Source organism: Syngnathus acus, chromosome 10 (genome assembly GCF_901709675.1).
Source record: "Syngnathus acus chromosome 10, fSynAcu1.2, whole genome shotgun sequence".
Lineage (NCBI taxonomy): Eukaryota > Metazoa > Chordata > Actinopteri > Syngnathiformes > Syngnathidae > Syngnathus > Syngnathus acus.
This window is the reverse complement of record NC_051095.1, coordinates 6,638,985-6,659,455: the sequence shown is the minus strand read 5'-3', so window position 1 is coordinate 6,659,455 and position 20,471 is coordinate 6,638,985. Positions and strand designations below refer to the sequence as shown.

At 46.8% G+C, this 20,471-nt stretch overlaps 2 protein-coding genes and 1 long non-coding RNA gene across 13 annotated transcripts in view; all 3 read left to right on the top strand.

Moving 5' to 3' along the window:
• LOC119129707 overlaps positions 1-1,187 on the top strand; it is a 1,267-nt gene extending 80 nt beyond the window's left edge. Inside the window, exons 1-4 of the mRNA XM_037263085.1 lie at positions 1-149; positions 286-555; positions 879-1,124; positions 1,183-1,187. The exon at positions 1-149 is cut by the window's left edge and continues 80 nt beyond it. Coding sequence (XP_037118980.1) covers positions 1-149; positions 286-555; positions 879-1,124; positions 1,183-1,187 — 670 coding nt within the window. The remainder of the gene's footprint in view (positions 150-285; positions 556-878; positions 1,125-1,182) is intronic.
• Positions 1,188-1,208: 21 nt separating this feature from the next.
• Positions 1,209-1,862, top strand: LOC119128973. Its single transcript, XR_005099111.1, has 2 exons — positions 1,209-1,677; positions 1,750-1,862. It is a non-coding gene; the product is annotated as an uncharacterized LOC119128973 (long non-coding RNA).
• A 2,936-nt stretch (positions 1,863-4,798) lies between these two features.
• LOC119128454 (EH domain-binding protein 1-like protein 1) lies at positions 4,799-20,064 on the top strand. 11 transcript variants are annotated; one of them, XM_037260852.1, is made up of 32 exons: positions 4,851-5,211; positions 6,607-6,664; positions 6,751-6,846; positions 6,927-6,980; positions 7,047-7,225; positions 7,318-7,463; positions 7,760-7,969; positions 8,127-8,279; positions 8,394-8,498; positions 8,588-8,731; positions 9,085-9,261; positions 9,377-9,436; positions 9,504-9,588; positions 9,971-10,309; positions 10,381-12,585; positions 12,663-12,722; positions 13,142-14,377; positions 14,475-14,645; positions 14,735-15,154; positions 15,292-16,686; positions 16,818-16,914; positions 16,991-17,157; positions 17,265-17,313; positions 17,395-17,886; positions 17,949-17,988; positions 18,051-18,094; positions 18,162-18,273; positions 18,351-18,450; positions 18,519-18,592; positions 18,703-18,817; positions 18,885-19,163; positions 19,315-20,064. In XM_037260852.1, exons 1-31 carry the CDS (start codon positions 5,108-5,110, stop codon positions 18,976-18,978), a joined length of 8,781 nt encoding a protein of 2,926 aa, XP_037116747.1. In that variant the 5' UTR covers positions 4,851-5,107; the 3' UTR covers positions 18,979-19,163; positions 19,315-20,064. The 11 variants fall into 11 exon arrangements, with proteins under 11 accessions (XP_037116754.1, XP_037116747.1, XP_037116749.1 ...); XM_037260854.1 differs by having other exon boundaries at positions 4,852-5,211; positions 8,370-8,498; positions 9,190-9,261; XM_037260853.1 differs by having other exon boundaries at positions 4,852-5,211; positions 8,370-8,498; positions 10,004-10,309.
• The last annotated feature ends 407 nt before the right edge of the window (positions 20,065-20,471 follow it).

Sequence of the window (20,471 nt, the reverse complement as noted above, 5' to 3'; positions counted from 1 at the left end):
CGGCGACCTCCCAACAGGAAACGCTGAAACATCAGACGCAACCAAAACGGTTATGACGTTGCCCACCCTGACAGCAGCGCACACTGGCGTGTACAAGGCCACCTACGACCCGAACAAGGTCGAGAAGTTCACCATCATTGTTGGTGCCAGTGAGTTGCACGACCATTTGATTTTGTGAGCAAATTGAGATGGAAAAGAGCCAGTCACATCCATCTGCGTGTGTGTGATTTGGCCGCCTGCGCTTGGAGGTGAATAACTCTATACAACTCTTTTGGGCTTTTTCAGAGACCTGCACCGCAGTCACCCCATGCATCGTCAAGCCGGGTGGCTCCATCCATCTGGACTCCGGAGAGCCAACAGGTGTCACCTGGTACTTTAAGGCGCCTTCTGGCTCTGAAACCGAAATCAAGGACAGTGGCACTGATGATCCACCCAAGTTCACCGACACCGACAAGAAAGAGTTGGGCCTCTTCAACCTGCAAAAAGCTGAAAGCGGGACGTACACGGCCAAGAAACCGAGCAAAGCCGCAAAAGACTTTCCAGTCGCAGTCCGAGGTAAGTTTGGCGTCGCGTCTCTGGCGCTCCTTTCGCTCCTTTCGCTTGACGCGAAGGATACCACCACGCGGCCGTTGGAAGTTTCGATCAAAGTAGCCGCTCAAACAATCCCGACGACGGGCTCGTCGCGGCAGGCGGCGCACGTTGAAAAGAAAGCGCTGCTGCTATTTTGTTGTCCTTTGATCGGTGCACTTTTTCAAACCCTTGTTAAAAACGTCAAACATTTGAGATGAGGGGAGGGGGCCCTTGGAGGACAATGCAACCGGGACCGATTTGCAAATGGCCTCTCTTGAAATTGAGTCTCATTTCCTCTTTCCCAACAGCTCCCGTCACCGAGGCCAAAGTCCAAAAGCGACAGAGCGGCTGCAATGTGATCTTAGAGTGCAATGTCGATGGTGATGCCAAATCCTTCAAATGGACCAACGGCGGAACTGTCGTAGCTGATGCAACTCAGAAGCAGTTGACCATCCAGAAGGTGGATGCTGGAGCGAACGCTGATTATGTTTGCAAGGCCACAGACTACGACAACGGGGAGAAGACTAGCGCCACCTTCGCCTACACCTACGCAGGTGAGTCGGGGGCCCTTGGAAAGCACCATCCCATTGAATTTGCCCGCCCCTTGCAAAGCGTGACTTCCTGTTTTTGACAGTCTCCGACGTCCGCATCACCCGGAAAGGGAAAGTCCTCACGTGTGAGGCCAAGGGTGTCGTCAAAAGCTTCAAGTGGGAGATGGAGGATGGGACGGCTGTCACTTCACAGCACGGCGCAGTGGACGCTGTTGAGTCAAAGTTCAAATTGAACTCGAAGGCCAAAGGCAACTTTGTTTGCGTGGCCACCGGCTGCGATGACAAGGCCAAGACGTCCAACCTCTTTAGCGTCGACGGAGAAGGCGGAGAAGAGGGCGGCTCCAGCACCAACCACGACGAGAGTGACAATGAAGGTGAGTACTTGCATGTCTGTCAGTGGAGCAAGCCCCGCCACCGCCAATGTTTGCCATCTTTGCTCTAGGTCCGCGCCACCCAGGAAGTGGCCCCCAGGGCGCGTCCACCTCCGTCGCTCTGCTGCTGATAAGCGTCCTCGTTGAGCTCTACGTGATGATGCTGTAGACCCGGCGGCCGCCGGGTGAGTTGCCATTTTTTTGCTTTTTTCTTGCTTTTTTTCCCCCCAACCGGCTGTTTGTCTGCTTTTCCTCAGACGAGAGATCCTGGAGGCGACGACGTCAACCTGCGAGTGGCGCGCCCTTCCATTTTTCCTTTTTTCATTTATTCGTTCAGCAATCCAAATATTCATTCGTTCATTCAGCAATTCCCAAAGAAAAGCACGGAAAGCGGATCGGGAGAAGCGGCGGCGGCGTTGACGGCGGCACGAGACCCTCGGCCAATGGAAAACCTCCATCATCTGGCGCCAGGGAGGGCAACAACTCGTGACGCCTGAGCGGTTGGCCTTTGACTTGTTTGCAGCGGGCGAGTGGAGCGGGAAAGCGCTTTTTTTTGGGTCTTATTCAATGTTCGACTCCATTTATGATATTTACAATTGAGTGCAACCTTTTTGTCTTCTACTTATTCCAATTGTATTCCACTTGATTATATCATTGAACTTTAGCATCGGGGGTGTTGCCAAACGTTTTGTGGAAGGAAGGTGGTCAACGCGATGGGGTGAATTTGATGGCGCAACTTTGCTTTCAACCAACGCATTGGAAGGGCTTGCTTGAATTTTTGATGCGTTGGCTTTGCTTGCAGCGCATTGGAAGGGATTGCTCGAATTCCATGGTGCAACTTTGCATTGGTGTCATGTATTATTGAGTCGAAACCACAATAAAGTCTCCATCCCACTTGGTGGTGGTGTTTGATGTCATCGCGACGCCATCTTGTGGGCAAACGGGGTGATGCATTGAAAGAGCAGAGATTGATGGATGAAACCTTCTTGGATGCACTTTTCAATCACATTGAAGGGACTTTTTTTTTTTTTTTGCCAAAAGACAGGCGGAAACTCTCTTGCATGCACTTTTCAATCAAATTGAAGAGACCTTTTTTTCTTTTTTGCCATAAAGGTGGGATTTCTGTATCAAACCTTTGTGCATGCACTTTCCAATCAAATGAAGGGTCTTTCTTTTTTGCCAAAAGACAGATGGGATTTCTGCATCCAACTTTCCTCCATGCACTTATTAAATTGAAGAGACTTTTTGGGGGGGTTGCCAAAACACAGCTGAGATTGCTGTATCAAGCGTTCCGGCATGCGTTCTTCTATCAAACTGACGCTGACTTTGTTCTTAAATTCGCAAAGCCGCCATTCCCCCGGCCGTCTGCGTGTGCTACATTGTGTTTTCTTTTAAATGTATCTCGACAAGTATCTCAAATGATGGCTTTTGTACATTGAACGTAACAGTTCTCGTTACCCAAACCTGAACATCGGCGCCCCTTTTTGACAACAGAGTGCAAGATCCTCGGTTTAGGCAAATGGACCGAAGAGTCTTTTCGACACAAAACACAGGCTTTATGGCCGCATCGGCCGTAATGTAACGAACTTGTGATTTGCCAGATGGTATCAAGATGGGACTACGTACTTGAGATTTTCCAACAACACAGGGCTGCTCGTGCTTGGCTCTTGACCTTTTTCACCTCATCTGACTTCCCTTCGGAACAACTCGTGCCAGGAACAAGTCTCCAACCCATGTCATTTTCGAGGTTCCACGACACCCCAAAGAAAAATCTGTATTTCTCCATATCCATTTGCGCAGGTAAACATTTTCAGATCTGTCGTCTTATGAGTGCATTTTGCGACGTGGCCTGTCGTTCATCCACGGTAACGTGCAGGAAAAAGCTCACAAGACTCACGCCTAGCTTTGCATGTGAAAATGCTCACCAAAAAGGAGCTTTGCTTTGCACCATCGGAGTCTGAATCAGGAGCAATGAATGTGATCGACGTCAAAATATTCAATCGACGCTGTTCAGTCTCGAAGATTTAACCTTCAGCTACCAAAGGTCACCTCGGGGCCAAAGAAGTCCCGGTGCCCCAAAGTTGGGATTTTTAAGCTTCAAAGTGTGCACGGAATAGTTTGGTGCATGGTCATAAAAGCCTTTGGCTGTGCAATCTGAATCCATCTTCTCTACTGCTTGTTCCCACGCGGATAGCGGCCGTGCTGGAGCTTATCGCAGCAGTCATTGGGAAGGAGGCGGGGCACACCCTGAACCGGTTGCCAGCCAATCGCAGGGCACACAGAGACTAACAACCATCCACACTCACACCTAGGGGCGATTTGGAGCGCTCCATTCGGCTACCATGCGTGGTTTTTGGGATGTGGGAGGAAACCCGAGTGCCCGGAGCAAACCCGGAGGAGGGGAAAATGCAAACTGCACACAGGAGGAAGCCCGGAGGTGGAATCGAAGCCGCACCCTCTGAACTGTGAGGCGGACACGCATGCCACTGAGCCGACACTGGCTTTGTGATATTCTTAAACCCTCAAACCCACAATTTCCCCTATACATGTGCTACGCCGTATTTTTTTTCAGACAAGACGTAATTTATGAGATTGATGAACTAGTCGTCAATGATTTAAGGGTAGGAATAGACATAAGATTGATTTGGTTTCCAGCCCAGAGAGGAATCAATTGTAATGAAATGCCAGAGTCACTGGCAAAAGAGGCTCTCAAACAGGACGACGTACTGAACATCCCGTAGAGAATAAATGAGGGGGAAACGTTGGTTCAAAGTCACATGATGAAGGAATGTCAGCAAATACGGGATGATGCAAATAATAGAAGACACTTCAATAAAAATTAATTTAAAAAAAAGATTTGTACAACCACTAGAAGGAGTGCTAGGAATAGATTTAGATAAGCAAAATACAAGAATTAGGGTAGGGACATAGAGGTTTGAACAAGACTCTCCGTTTGATTGATAAAACATCCAAATGAACAGTGTGAGGTTGAGGAATCAGTAGAGCGTGTTTTATTTCACTGTCGCAAGCATGGAGATCAACAACTATTAAGTCGGGAGATTGGGAAATTGGGGGCAGAGATGGATGACATTAATAGATGCAGTCACGATTGGACAAAAACCGAGACAGGTTTGATGGAAAGAATATAGGTCAAGTTGTAAAACTGATGGTGGGATGGTAGGTACTCTAGTTCACACTCCAACACAGTAGGGGGCGGTAATGAAACTTAATGCTGATGCTCCCTGGCATAAAACAAAAGAAACAACAACAACACACACGAGAGCATAATGTCAAATGTTTCTCGTTGGTCCCTGCGTTGGATTTGCAGCACATAATAACAAAGGAATGAGCTTTTATTTTGGCACATGCGTTTTATTTAGTAAAAACTACGCGCGGCTTCTTGGCCACTTCCTGTTTGTCCTAGTTTTTGCAACCTGACGTGAGGCCGCGGGTAGACAGTGCGGTCGGACGCGGAGACGAGTGCGAGTGGTCGTCTCGCGATCCACGCAGGTGGTCGTCAAGACAGGTGCTCCGTCATCCCCCGGGGAAGAGAAAGGGTCGCAGAGACCAAGCTCGCCACCCTACCCGGGGCCTATTTGGCACAATTAGTAAAAGATGACTTCGGTTTGGAAGCGACTTCAGCGTGTAGGAAAGAGGGCGTCCAAGTTTCAATTCGCCGCTTCCTTCTCCCAACTGGTGCTGGAAAGCTCAAGTAAATGGTGAGTGTTCACACTTGAAACATCTTTGACGGATTCACGCACGTGAGGTATTTAATACCGTTGTCACTGACACCTACATTAGAGGTTTGAAATTGAGCCTATTTTACGTCCGCTGCCATTTGTTTTGACTTGTTTTGGAGACGACTACACGCCCCTTCACTTCCGGGACATGTTGATGCTAATCGAGGCGCAGTGCGAGCCTGAGGCACATCGGCACGATATCAGTAATCAAGACTATTTCAGAACCGATACGTTTTTATAGTTAGTTGCAGCATTGTATAATAGCTAGGTTTCCCGATATGGTAATGTGTTTGTCATGAAATAAAAAAAAATAATAATAAAACTGTGACTCATTAGCATATGATCACGTGACAATTTGTCGCAGTCTGATGGCGATTCTAACCAAGGGAACGGACTGCTTGTAAACTTGGACTAACGTTTGCACCGTGTAACAGTTTTTATGTCAATCGTTGTCAGAGTGTAGACATGAATACTTCATAAAATAAAATCGTGACATTAGAAAACAATTATTGAGAGGTAGAATATGTATCCTGCCCTGACCTGATGTCCTGTAAGTAGGTCAATATTTTTATTATGGAACAGTAGGACATTAACAAAACGATGTATTGAAACAATGTTTGTATTTGTGATAGAAGTGTGCTCACGGAATACATTTTATTGAATCCTACCAGGAAGAACTTTCTTTTTTTTTTTTTTTTTAATTTGTCAGTGACTGTTAAAGCATTGTTTTAAAACTCTAGATGTGATGTAAGGGAGTGAGGTTTTGTTCGTCTGCTATTTGTTCTGAACAAGATTTTAGTCTGATGATTAAGAATTTTCTGTTTACCAAACCAACTTACCCAAATTCTGCTCTGCGTTGTAAGTAGACAATTTGAATTTAGACATATATTTGGCAGTACAGTATTATTATTAGTATCCGCAGTATGGGATCTTTATTTACTTGTAATCCAATGGATGGCAAATGTTGCACCGTCATGCACCCACCGCTTCCAAATGCTGTGCAGCAGGTGTTGAATGTCTTTTGCTGTTAAATCCCTGCAAGGTTCAGAGTCTATTTCGAGTAAAGTTATGCAGTGACGCATGCGTATAAGCACGCAAACATTGTTGCTCTGCCCTCTTCCCTTGCAACAGTCACAGGTTTTGCCCCTGGCCGGTTGAGAAATGCTTCCTCGGTCATCTCTCGGTCACAGAATAACCCATCTAGGATTAAAAACAAACTGAAAGGCTTATAATGGCTTTACAATGTTTCTCTTTAATGGAGACTAATGTTTACGACTCCCTCTTGCGCCACCCTGTGGTCGGAGAGCGGACCCACGTGCACACGTTTATGTATATAATGTGCGTCATGTCATGTCTGGCAATGTGTTTATCCAGGCAACCAGATAAACTAAGAGTAGTGTGGATCAGAAGAAGCAGACGCCACAGCACAAAGGTGACAACGGAACCGTGTGGTAGAAAGGGACATCTGGCTGTGAATTCAAGGTGGGGGAAAAAAACGTGTTTGATATCAATTTGCAGCTCCACAGTTGGCAGCCAGGGATTCAGAATCCCTACAGAGGTCTGGTACTCTGGCAAGTCCCCGAGAGTTTGGCCGTTACCGTGACACTCTACAAGGTGCGACTAGGAAGATGAGCCTCCGGTACTTTGGCCGGATTGTACCACTGAGCCATCCACGTAATTTCCTCTGTCAACAGGAGACGACTGCAGAGGAGTTTGAGGACAAAGATTGGACTTTTGTCATTGAAAATGTAAGTCTTCATTCAGAGTTAATCCTCTCCGCTTGACTTGAGCTTCTCGGTCTCTGGACATGTCAGGAGACAAAGGGGCGGAGGAAGGTGTTGGCCTCAGCTGACATCAATATGAAGAAATATGCCAGCGCCACGCCGGCGCAGTACGACCTGACGCTCAAGTTGAAACCTCTGTCGGTGAAAGTGAAAGAGGCCACGCTCAAGCTCAACTTGTCCTGCGTCTTCCTCAAGGAGGGAAAAGCCACGTCAGTAGTGCCTCTTCAGCAACACCACTCGTGTTATGCCGAATGCCGCATTGTTTTTTTTGTTGTTCATTTTTTACCTCGACATTTTACAGTGATGAGGACATGCAGAGTTTGGCCAGTCTCATGAGTTTCAAGCAGAGCGACATTGGCAATCTGGACGATTTTAACGACAGCGACGACGAAGTCTGGGAAGAAAAGAGGTCGAGCTTCGGATCTGGACAAGCTACGCTTGCCACCGGTAAAACGCGCGCAGGCATCTTCCACAACAAGGAAGTTAGCGAACGTGAAGAGAGCTTCAGAGACGACTTTTGTTCCCTCTTCTCAGTCATCTTTCACTTCACATTTCTGTCTCGACCTTTCCTTTTGGTGTTTCGCAGCCCTGGAGCCCTCTACGGCAAACATACGCGGCCTGGCTCAGAGGCCTGCATCTGCTCCCTAACTTGAAAAAAATCCCTTTCCATAATCTGACCTCAGCTCATGTGCACGTTTCACTTCAATTATGCTCCACTCTTCTTTTCTCTCCCTTTCACCCAGCAACCACAGAGATGGGTTGCAAAAGGTCCTCGGGCATTTGCGCTTCCATCTCTGCTGCATCTTTGCCTGTTCTTCCCGAACCCCATCACCCGCCCCCCCCGACGCCCGCCCCTCAGACCCAGCGTTCCCTCTATGCCTACTCACCGCCAGCCTTCATACAAGCTCACCCTCCGGCACTTCCTAAAATTTTCCAGCCAGGTTCTGGATCAGGTACCGCTCGAGAGACCAGAACGTTTTGTATAGAGTCCTTGAATGAAAGGGGTTTTAGGCGTCGAAGCATTTAGAGCATGACTGCAGCCGTTCGTCTTGGGTTGTGAGGTTGAATAATGCAAAGGCCTAGCTTCTGTCCCACTAAAACTCTGCTCAGCTGCAGCTCCAAGGCCTCACAGCATCCACGGCAACTCTCCCACTGAAGGAGCTGTTCCGCCTCTCCCCACCTTCAGTTCTTCGAAAGCCCTTTGTCATTCACCCCCTGATCCCTCTTCTGTCCCTTCCGCCTTAACGATTCGCTCGCCCACAGGTACAAAACACAGGCAGATGTTCTCTCCTCGTCTTTTTGTTCCCCAAACCGCTGACTCCCAAAGTTTGTCTCGGTTCCTTCTTTTATTAGTTTCTGTCGGCTGCTCCTCCTCAGTTCTTCCTTTTCCCCCGCACGCAACTGCTCCCAAGAAACCTCAAGCGGCGGAGGCCGGCTCAACGCTGACCCGACCCACCAGTCTGCCCTCTGCCCCCGAGACAGGTACAAGGACAGTGTAGGCCACAGGAATGTTTTCAGCCCCCAACCCCCCGCATTTCTGTTAGTTTTTGTCTATTCTTCTCTTTGCCCAGCTTCCTGGCAGAGCGAATGGAGGCCTCCTAAATTTCAAGCCCCTCTCGCACAGACCGCCCTCTCTCCAGACTTCCTACATCTGCCTGTAGATGATCCCGGCCGGCCTTCTGTGGCGCACAAGAGACAAAGAGTAGACCTGCCATGTAATGCTGCTTGAGAGTTGTTGTCCTTTTTTTTTTCTTTTTTTACAGTTCTAATCTAAATCGGTTAAGTAGTTCCTAGTCAAAATTCCATTGTTGTTAGAGGGGTCAAATCCAGGTCCAGAGAGTCGAACCCCTGCCACGATTTGGCTTTAGCCACAGGTGCTTCTAATCAACTCAAGCAGCAGGTAAACAAGCTAGCTCCAGGGAGCTAGCGGAGCTAGCCTGTTTACCTCGGCAATGTCTAATAAGCATGCAGGTTGTGCAAATATGCTTTGGGTTCAGAGCCCTGAAATTCCTTCCTTTTATTTCCCTTCTTTCTTCCTGTCTTTCCTCCACACAATCCTTGTTGTCAGCTTCCTCCTGCACGCCCATGGGCCCTCATTCCCAGCAAAAACACGAACGCGCTTACGGGCTCGCACCAGCCACTGTCACCGACACCCACCCGTGTCCCTTCGTAGGTCCTTTCTCTTCTGTTCCTCATCCCCAGACTCCTTTACCCCACATTGACTCTCTCAGTGCCCAAAGAGCAGGTATCTTGTTGAATTTTCACAGCAGGAAAAATGTCATTGACCTCGTGCTGATAGTGTAGCAACAGTTTAATATGGACTTTGAATTTCCTATGTTGATCTGTTTCCTTCCCTTTAGAAGTACAAAGGCAGTTGAGCACACTGAGTGAAGAGGAGCAGCAGTGTACAACACCTACAAGTGAGCATTTGTGCAAAAAAGGTCACATTGCGTCATGCCATTCCAAAAGTAATACTCTTTCATTCAGATCCTGATTCCAAAGTCTGCCAGGGTTTGGCATCGGATGCTGGAGATGCATTATTTGGAGTCAAAGTTGTCAAGGCATCAGCTGGGTGAGTAAAAGATTGCCTCGGTCCTGTTACGCATTGTTAACTCATTCACTGTCAAACTAGGTTATAAAAAAAAAAACATGGACCTTTGACTTCAATGCCAGCAAATGTATTTATTTGTTTATTCATTTATTTAAATATAAGGAACATCCGTAAAAAAACAAATGTATATACGCCGAATTATATATATATATATATATATATATATATATATATATATAAAGGGAATGCCTTCATTGCACGAATGGATTAACTGTGGTTCATTTAAATAGCGTACTCGCAAAGATGGCAGCCTCGCAATAATGACTACAATAAACGTCAGCCTCAGGTTGTCTCTCGGCATATACCATCCTCATTGGTGGACTTGTATTTGTTTGTCCTCTAGACCTGAGAGTATGGCCTCTCTTCTGCCCTTTAGCCCCAGAACGCCTTCAGCACAAGATCTCGAGTATTTTGAGATCCCCAAAGCACAGATGGATCATTCAGACTCGAGGCTTGCAAGGACGTCTCTTGTCAAACCGCAAAGCCACTTGTCAAAAATGTCCATTCAATTAGGAAGTCAAGTTACCAAAACAAAGCCTGGTGAGCCTGTGGCCAAGTTTTTAGGTGGTCCCCATCATACCTCCTTAAATTCTCAGACCCGTACATTGCACTTTCCTCAAATGACCACGGACACAACAAGTAAAGGGGAGATAGAAAGTGGGCATAGAAAAGAAGCTTTAAGGTAAGTGACTTGTGAACTTTGGAACGCAAGCTGCAGTTTTTCTGATCTTTTGCAAATCCCTACTCCTTCAGAAATGAGCACAAGACTTCCTCAGTGACAACTGGTTTGACGGACAAGTCAGACAACAATACTTTCGCGTCAAAGGTAATGAAAAAGATATCAGGTGACCGTTTGGAAGACATTTCTAAGGCAAAAACGTCAGAGTGGAAGCAAAAACTCAGTCCTCCTAGTTTAATGGCCATCACCGATAAGAAAATGGAACCCATTTCTTCAAGACTTGATTCCCGCTTTGGGTTTGTCCCAGGACAGCAGCCAGCAACCAACATGCTACGACAAGCTGATGACGTGTCTCCAGACAAAGACCTATATGAAAAAAATCAAGTTCCAGAGACTCTTCCGCAAAGTACAGATAAAGCACACCGATATACGCCGACAGTGGAATTTCCACTGTCTGGTCCCCTGTGCTCAAAAGATAGATGTCCCCAAACTATCCGAGATTTAAAAGTCAAAGTACAGCCTGGGATGACAATGAAAGAGCCAAGTATGATACAGCTCAAGTCAGCTTGTCCTCAACTTTCAAATGTTCCTGGCATTCCATCTTGTCATCAGTCAGGAGCTCTTTCTGATCACATGAGTGCATTGTTCCAGTCATTATACATTGGAAAACTGCCCTCACCCGCATATGCGCATTTGCGTTATGTCCAGCCAAAAGCTGCGAGTGAATCACATAGTATGACCAGAGAGATATGGCAAACATGTCCAAGGAACAAAAGTGTTCTTGGGTTTCCCTCTCCGCCGTGTCAGGAAGCTCCAAGTCATTCAAACGAGCCCAGTCTTCACCCTGCATTGCCACAATCCGCAGGGATTGCAGGCATGCCGTTTAAGAAAGGTGTTGGAGGGACTACACTAAGAGACCACTGGCTAAAATCGAGCAAATCCTTATTTTGCAAACAAAAGAGACCTTATTGTGTTCTGGTTCAGGACAGTTTGGGTGAGATTGAAGACCAAGCCATGGTAACGATGCGATCTTCTTGTCCACAAAGATCTTACACTTATGGTTTACCATCTGCTCCAAGTGAAAATGTCAACATGACTAACTTTTGGTATACGTGCCCAAGAAGAGGCAACATCATCGGTTTACCGTCTCTGGATCCAGTTTGTTCTGCGAGTGACGTTTGGAGTTTGGAGAAGCACTTGCCAACTAGAAACGGTCACAAATGGCCATGGGTAAAGGACAGCTTTCTGCTACAGCCGTCGCAAATGTATCCAGTTGCAACTCATCAGATGAATAATATCTTTGCGGTCGACAGCCATCCGGTTCCTAACATGGTATGCATCGTCTCCTCGTGTCCGCTGCAAGCCAGTTCACCCGGCTTCCCATCGATAAAATGTCACAAGTCAGAAGCCATTGCACCTATGGTTAATGTGCTCCCGACATGTCCGCGACATTCCAGAATTAGTGGAATCTCCTCCACATTTGTGACTGAGTCTGATAGAGCAGAATGGAAGGTTGACCCAAGGCCACTTTGGAGAAGAACCTTGGACAAGCCAGAAAGAAAAACACTTATGCACAAGTGCAAGATTTCTTTGAAGGAGGAGACAATTGCAGCTATGGCATCAATGTTGCCTCCATGTCCCAAAAATTCAAACGTTTACGGAATTCCCTCCAAGGCTGGTAAATGTCCGGCAGTAGAAGCCTCCATCGTGTTAAAATCCAATCTCACTTTCCCAAAGCATGGTCAAATTCCAGGTTCACCAGCAAACGATACTTCAAGCAAATGTCCCAGAGAGAGTTTTGGATTTCCTTCTGCGACGCAACTCTCAGCTGTCGACGCAGAACAAGAAAAAAATGAGAGCATGGTACAGCTGCTGCCATGTTGCCCAAGGCAAACAAGCGTTGTGGGTGTGCCCTCAAAAGATCTCCCAAGCTCTGACGACAACATATTATGGGCAACGTTGACAACGTCAACACGCCGCTCTCACCAAGAGAGACCAAAGGCTCTCGTTCCCCTTCAACATACAATTGACGGGCTGACGGAAGAACAACTCCAAAATATGGTAAACATTCTGCCCTCTTGTCCAATGACCGCTTCCCTCCTGGGGATGCCATCAAGTAGTTCACTCGAAAGATCATTGTCGGCAACGCCATTCCCTATTTCATATGAGTCGGACATCAAGAAAGGAAATAATGTCGTGGAATCACTTTTGGAGAGAAAAGAAGGCAAATGTGGTTTAATGGCGGCAACTGAAGAAGAAGCAACTGCTTCAAAACCAGGGTGAGTTTCTTAATGTTGGTGTGATGGCAAAAGTCCGATTTTATTTCCTTAAATATCCCTTTCAAACGATATTTCAGGAAAACTGATGGCGGAATACCACATTTAATCAGTGGCGACACGTTATTGTCCGACAAGAGGTGGGTTATAACAGAGGAATGGCGTGCGCTAAACACTGATGGACTGAATTCCCATTTGCCGGAATGGATTGAGTATAGTCGGTGTTGCTTGAGATGAGGATGTTTTTGAAATGAGGAGGACTAATCTGTGGGCAGGGAATGTGTTTTGACGACAAAAGTGGCATGGCAAGCTGTGTGCTTTAACTTTGATTGACGCCGATGACCAATGGCCGAGCTGGTGGTTTTTGCCTAATCTGTGGGCAGGGAATGTGTTTTGACGACAAAAGTGGCATGGCAAGCTGTGTGCTTTAACTTTGATTGACGCCGATGACCAATGGCCGAGCTGGTGGTTTTTGCTTCCTAACATATAAACAAGAACTGTCCAAAACCGCATATACTTGCTCCTTCTGGAGTTCAACTTGTATTTTCCTGCGCCGTAGAAATGAAAACGTGGTTTCACTGCAGCCTTCACTCCAAACGGAAAGTGAATCCGGCCAGCAGGTCAGTCCACGTGAGGCATCCACAGCGTTTCCTGAAACTGGCAGTCCACTCTCATCAGACATTTTGAAGTCGTCAGACACGATCCACGTCCTCCCATCCCTTCCGGCCTCCTCCAGCGTGGCCGGTTTTCCATCTTTGCTCCAAGTCGACAGCAAAGCCTGCCATGTTTTTGGAACGACCCACTGCTTATGGAATACAATTGGGTCTGAATTGATGCCAGAGAGCAGCCAAATGCAGAAAGATCTGGAAGGAGCCGTTTCTTTTCTTCGGAGTCGCCCAAAAGAATCAAACATTGGCGGTTGTCCCTCCATACAACAGCTGAGACCGACTCATGGCCTTGATGAACTCAGTCTGGTTAGGCTTTTGAGCTCTTGCTCCAAAGTGTCAGGAATACCGGGGTTTGCATCCCTTAGTAATCCCAGCCAATGGACGGTCAACAAAAAGCAAGCCATTGAGCCAAGAACAGCGGAGAGGAAGCCACTGGTGATCGGAGGGTTTCAACGAGATGAGAGGACAATGAAGACAATGGCTTCTCTTGTACCATCATGTCCAAAAGAGACACTGACACCGGGTTTCGCCACTCATCCGAGTCCTACAACTGCATATTGTGCACCAAATGTTACAAGCCTTTATGCAGGTTGCCCCCGAGTTTCAAACGTGCCTGGTTTCGCGTCAGTTGATGGACGTGAAAGCCTTGGATGGATGATGGGAAATCAGTCATTGTCAAAGACCAAGGTGGCCAAGAAAGGCTTCATACTGGACATGGCCAATAAATGGAAAAACACGCCTTCTCTGGCTGCTTCTTCTCCTAAAGTCTCACATGTAACGGGCATCCCATCTAATCCTCAACCCAAAGTCACAAACATGATAAGCCTCCTTAATTTGTGCCCTGCCGTTTCTACTGTCCTTGGATTGTCCTCCGTTGAAGATAACAAGCAAGGATGGATTATTGAACTGCATTGGATGATCCACAAACCTCAGAAGAACATCAAATTAAAGATTAACCATGGGCCAGTCCTCCCGGACAAAGCAAACAATATGTGTGCCATTGTACCTTCTTGTCCAGAAGCATCCAAAATCCATGGCCTGCCTTCAGCACCTGAAAGCAAATACAGCCTGGTCAATTGGTTACAGAGCACTTCAAGTCACAGCACGGAGTCTTCATCCGATAATGAGTAAGTGAAGGAACACCGCTGCATGTGTGATGCTGTGAGCTTAACATGGAACGCAAAATTCAATTTGTGGCTAACATCATTCACATTGGATCTTCAGTGTAACAAAAGCAGTTGCAGCAGACAAGAAAGACGGGCCGTCGGAGACCGAGGGGGTCGCGGGCTGGGAAATACTGGAGCTCGAAGGAAAAGAGACGGAATCGTTGCCGTATGCAGAGGCGGAAGAGGCTCCTGGAATAGTACAAACTATCGTGGGCGTTCTCCATAAAGGGTAAGACTGGACCTTTAATTCCTCTGCTGCGTGTGTATCGTAGCTTTGCCCATCGGATCTCCCTGACTGGGATATCCCATTTTTCACAGTTATGAAACAGTAGCATCCATTTTGGGCCCATCTGGTTCATCTGTGTCTGAAAACGATCTTCAACCAAAGAGACCAGACCAGACTGTAATCTCTTCACAAGAAGATATGCCCGACTGTGTGGGTCTTGATTCCACCGTAGTAGACCAGGTCATCGTTTTGTCTGAGGACAATCACATGCGAGAGGATAGAGTGGTGCCGCCTGCAGACGGCGATGAGGGGTTCATGGGTTTTGCAAATATGAAGAAATGGCCGCCGCTGACCGCCGCAGACATTACGGGGATGACGATGGAAGTTCAACGTGAGGATGCTTTACTCGGCCAGTGTCGTGCAAGTGAATGCGACGCTGCAGTGCCCTTGTCAGAAGGGAATCAAGACGCCAAACAAAATGAGGTGGAAACATCTTCCAAATTGGAACCTGGGTGAGTGTTTCTGAGGAATCAAGCACACGTTTGAAGATGAACCGATGGTCGGCGTGTCCTTGTTGTGCTGCGCGGCTGCATGGAGTGCAAAAAGGTCGGCTTCGAAATTCTGAAACCTTTTTCTTCTTGTCCTTAAGCCCCCAACTCGCAACTGCTGATTCAGCCCCTCTGCGTCCTACATTAGCTGAACCATTGGCAGATGCCAAACCAAACCCAGAGGTACGAACGGACTTTGATGATCTGCATCTTGGCGTGTTTCAAGCACATGCGCCAATCCAAATCTCTCAGCAAGAGACAACAATTCCGGCAGCTAAACAAACACGGCGGGAACCGGAGCCAGCTTCCATTTTACAACAGACAGACCGTAACCACAATAAGCCTGGCTTGTCCGTCCTTCTTGAGTTATCAACAATCGGGTCTGGTGAGATCATTTTCCCGCAACCAGTGGAGGACCTTCCCCTCTCTTCTTGGAGTCGCAGTCCTCGAGATGGAGATGGAAGTATTGGCTCGCCACACGTGACTGTCAAACAAGAACAAATAGATAACGACGTGGAAACGAGAGATGCGTCAAGCAAACTGGTGACGGCAAAAAACAGCGTCACCACAAAAAACCAAACACTGCCGGAAACGGTCCAACCCGTCAAACAATGTTCTCGTGAGCTTCATACAGTTTCAGACACGAAATTCCCTCAAGACACATCTTCTGGTCAAGGGACCTCCTTTTCGGAAAAAAATCAACACAAAAGCATGGCGTTAAAAACAGAGCAACGCTGGAATGTTGTTGAGCAGCATGAGCCCTTGTCGATGATCCAACGGATCGATCCGCAACGCTTCCCAAAGGCCCGAGTGAGGAAATGCGCTGGTGAGGAAGGGCCCCATGCAGGAGATCAAGTCGGCCATCTTGTGGATGACAACGACAAGATATTGAAAGTACGTTTGAGGAAAAGCAGGCCCCGAGCTGACGATACCGTAACGCCACACTCAACCTTGCCTGTAGCAAAACCAAGAGTTAAGAAGCGTCTCAGCAGCTCATTCCCGGATGAAGCTGCAAATTCTCCCGCACCATCTACTTCCTCGTCGCACACGGTACCAGGCACCTCTGACCAGCAATCGAATCACCACATTGAGCAGCGCAGCTCGCCCGTTCCGCTGCCCCGAGTCAGGAAGCACCTCGACACGACTGTTTCTAAAAGCACTCCGCCCGCAAACATCTTTTGCCCGACAGAGACAGATCCACCCGAGGCTGTGGGTGTCTCCTGCGAGGTAGCAGACGATGGCTTGCCATCAGCTGTCAGCTCAGCAGAAAAAAGAGGTGCAGAAAAGCCGCCGGATGCAACGGTCACAGGTGGAACCACAACAGATTCACCCGAGCCTTCAACAAAAATGCTTGAGCCCTTTACCTCCTCGAAGACGACAACTCTGGACGACCGCTTACATGTCGGAAGCAGCGAACAGGCTGATCTAAAAAACGACGGCTCAAGCCGCGGATTTGGGTCTGTAGATTTTGCTGCTGTTTTTTTAGAGGAAGACGGGTAAGAATACTACTACTACTACCAAAAAAATACACATTTGTTTAAAAGTGTGTTGTTTTGGGCAGGTTATTCAATTTCAAACCCGTACAATTTTTTGTTGCTGATACTTTTCACATTGTTTTGGTTTATAGGAGCAGTACGCATGTAGAGAAAAGTCAAGCCCAAGCTGTTAGTGGCCACCAAACATTGACCCCACCAAAACCTGAAGATGCTTTGGCATCTCCAGAAGTAAGTTTATCCTAAAATGTGTATGAGCAAATTGTTACCTTGTGAGATATCTGTGATCCAAATTCCCCTGCGGTAGAATCTTTCAGGAAGTCAAAACCTGGTGACATCCAGCCAGTCTCTACTGGAGTGGTGCAAGGAGGTCACTCAAGATCACAAGGGAGTGAAGATCAGCAACTTCAACACTTCCTGGAGAAACGGCATGGCATTTTGTGCCATCTTGCATCACTTTCACCCAGAAAAGATGTAAGCTGCCACAAGTGGCAGGTGGCTTCACGACAATCAGCCCTATAATCAAGTCCAAATTAGCATTTTGCAGAATCATAATTTTCTTTATTTCTTTTTTGTTTTAGTAATTATGAATTTTTGGACCCCTATGATATCAAGCACAACAATAAACGGGTGAAGAACATTTGATTATCATTTGGTTTTTAATTTCAATATTTAATGCTGACTGCGTATTTTGTTTTCCGGATTTGGCAGGCATTTGATGGTTTCGCTGAGCTGGGCATTTCCAGGCTGATGGAGCCTTCAGACATGGTGATGCTGACTGTGCCTGATCGCCTCATTGTCATGACGTACCTCAGCCAGATTCGCGCTCATTTTATGGGCCAGGAGCTAAGTGTGCTTCATATTGAGAAAGACGCTAGCGAGTCCAGCTATGCGGTCACGGGAGACCGTGAAAGCAAAGAGGACCCCGAGGCCGCTGTTCGCTACTGTACCCAAAGGCTTCAGGAGGAGGGCATCAGTCTGGAGACCAACGGCTCGGTTAGCGCGGCCGCAGATGTAGCTCCGCTCCCCAGAAGCAAACGGGCGCAGGCGTCCGAGGCCAGTGGTGCTCAGTCACCGGTCGCCCCGCCCAGGACTCATCTGCCTGCCAAGTGTGGTTTCTCGCAGGTTAAAGACGCCGATCTGGTCAAGAAGCGCAGGTCTCAGCGGAGGAGTGCGTCTGAGGAGGATGGAGACACTTCCGTGGTAGGATTCAGACTTGACTCTTGAATTGAACTTTTTTCAAGCCACACTTTCTGTGTTTACAGGCTGTTGCGGAACTAGAAGAAAGTGGAAGTATCAGAACCGGTCAGTCTGTTTACACAACAAGTATCAAATACATTGCGCCCTATTGGTGTTTCACTTTACAGAGGCAAGAGCAAATCTGGCTGAAGTGGGAAGACGAGAAGGACAGGTCAGTTAGTGCTTAAATGGTCCACACAACTGTGCAAACTATAATAAATATGCATGTGCACAATCAGGACCCCAGCCAGTACGTGCTCAGTCAAATGGAAGCCCTGGAAGCAGAACAAAACCACATCGACACCAGAGCCGCAGTTGTGGAGAAGACACTCCGACAACTCATGGAAACGAGTAATTCATCTCGAAACATTTTGGCAACGATTGTTTTCGACGCGATGCTTGATTCGCTGTGTGCGTTCGACTGACAGGCAGTGACAAGGTGGAGGAGGAAAGGTTGATTCAGGAATGGTTCGTGCTGGTCAATAAGAAGAATGCCTTGATTAGAAGACAGGATCACCTGCAGCTCTTGTAAGATATCTCAAGATGTGACATGGCCGGAAGAATATGTTCAGAAATGAGCTATCTGTATTTGATAGGCTGGAGGAGCACGATTTGGAAAGAAGATTTAAGCTGTTAACCAAAGAGCTGCGAGACATAATGGCCCTTGAAGGTTTGCCCACCACAAACAAATAAAATAAAAAAATTGTCTCGTTGCTTAGTTTTGTTCTTGTTTTCGTTCTCCGCAACTTCACCGGAATGCTTTGGTGCTGCGGCGTTCAGAGTGGCAGAAGACGTTGGCCCACCAACAGAGGGAGCAGTTGCTGCTCAAAGAGCTGGTTTCGTTGGTCGACCAGAGGGACGAACTGGTCCACAATATGGACGCCAAGGAGAGACGGTAAGAGGAGGAGGTCACTGATAGTGTCACGACGAGTGGATAATTAAAGCCACGCTTCTGTCTCCAGCGCTCTGGAGGAGGACGCGCGTCTCGAACGTGGTCTGGAGCAACGTCGGAGGAAGTACGCCAACCAGAACAAAGAGAAGTGTCTCATGCAGTGAGAGGAGAGGAGGTGTGTCACTCCACGTCCTTACCAAAGATTGATGTGTTTAATTTCAAGTCAGAATAACTGACAGTGATTTCAAAGTTTTAATGACATGGGAGTTAAGGTCACTTTAAGGCAATACGAGTTTACAAGTTCTTAATGGGAACTTTGTTACCATGTGTCACTTTTTCGGACTTTTTTTTTTTTTTAAATCAGGTTTTAATTGGAGGGCTACTCGTCGGTTATGTTAGTGATCTGTAGGTGGCGCTGTAAACCACATCTGCCATCAGTGCAGTACTCTTCTGAATATGTATATTCAGAAGAGCGCTTTTCATATCATCTGTTCAGTTTAGCCATATCTGCTACTTTGAACATTTGTATTCAATACGCTATGCACTGAGTCTTGATAGCGACATTTGAAACGCTTACAGAAAAAAAAAAAAAATCATATAGTCCCAAAGCCATGTTGCTGTAGTATGTGTGCAACTTGTTTGATTTTTTGACTGTGCCTTGTTACCTTGGGATGTTTGTTACTGAAAAAGAAAAGGTCCCATCCCATTTTAATGTGCCTTTTTTCTGAACAAAACTTTATAATATCATATACGTATATACTTTCAGTATATATATGTATTTAAAATGTCAGCCTCTTAAATCAGTTTAGTGCTGCAAACAATTTGGTTCCAAGTTCACTTTAATTTATTGGGGGTTCCCCCCACTCCCCTGTTTGTTTGTTTATTCTTTTTCCATTGATTGCGGCATTAAATTGGGCCATGTGGCAACATAAGAATTACACAAGAGTTGTGTATTTACAGCAAAGCACTATTATGCACATTTTCGAGTTACCCTTTAACCCAATTGCAACTGGTCGAAGCTTAAAAGGGAGATTTGATGGAATAAATTAATGGTTTGGCGGTAACCAACCGCATCACCAACTTGTAAGTAGGACTGGACCGCTGAAGGGTTGTGGCCATACTGCGCTTTTGTTCAGAATCCCAACTGTGTGACTTTTAGGAAATTTGAGTGACACTTGTTTTCTTGTTACATTTGTCAAGTTTGCAATGCACTGAATGTCTTGCTGCATTAAATATTATTGTGACGTGAAGATGTTTTTGAGTTTCCTTTGTCCAGAATGGTGGATTTGTTTGGCAGACATTTTCCATCTTTGAAAAACAAAATCAGATAGAATCATTATGGAAAAATAACAAGAAATGAATGAATTATTTAAACTGCTGAAATTAAACAAAGTATCCATCGAGTATATACTGCTACTGATGGGATTTTGCATATTTCTAGAGATGCTGAGATTAGGGGGAGACCGATTTTAAGGAACTGGGCGAGAAACTGAAGGCTCTTTTGTCCTTGCCGCCTGTCCTGGAGGCCAGCCAGGAGGCCAACTCCATTAAGCTTGGAGGCTGCAGCTGCTGCCTCAATGGATTAACACGAACACTGTGAAAATGTCAAACAGTCGAGTCCAAGAAAAGAATTAAAAGTAAATGTGCTGCATCTCTA

What these genes read in the sequence shown, in the direction of transcription:
- LOC119128454 (XM_037260850.1), top strand. Translation starts at nt 5,108, where the DNA reads ATGACTTCGGTTTGGAAGCGACTTCAGCGTGTAGGAAAGAGGGCGTCC. An exon ending in GCAGACGCCACAGCACAAAG is followed by an intron (nt 6,665 to 6,750) that starts GTGACAACGGAA and finishes ATCAATTTGCAG; the next exon opens with CTCCACAGTTGGCAGCCAGG. An exon ending in GTTGTCAAGGCATCAGCTGG is followed by an intron (nt 9,589 to 9,970) that starts GTGAGTAAAAGA and finishes TTTGTCCTCTAG; the next exon opens with ACCTGAGAGTATGGCCTCTC.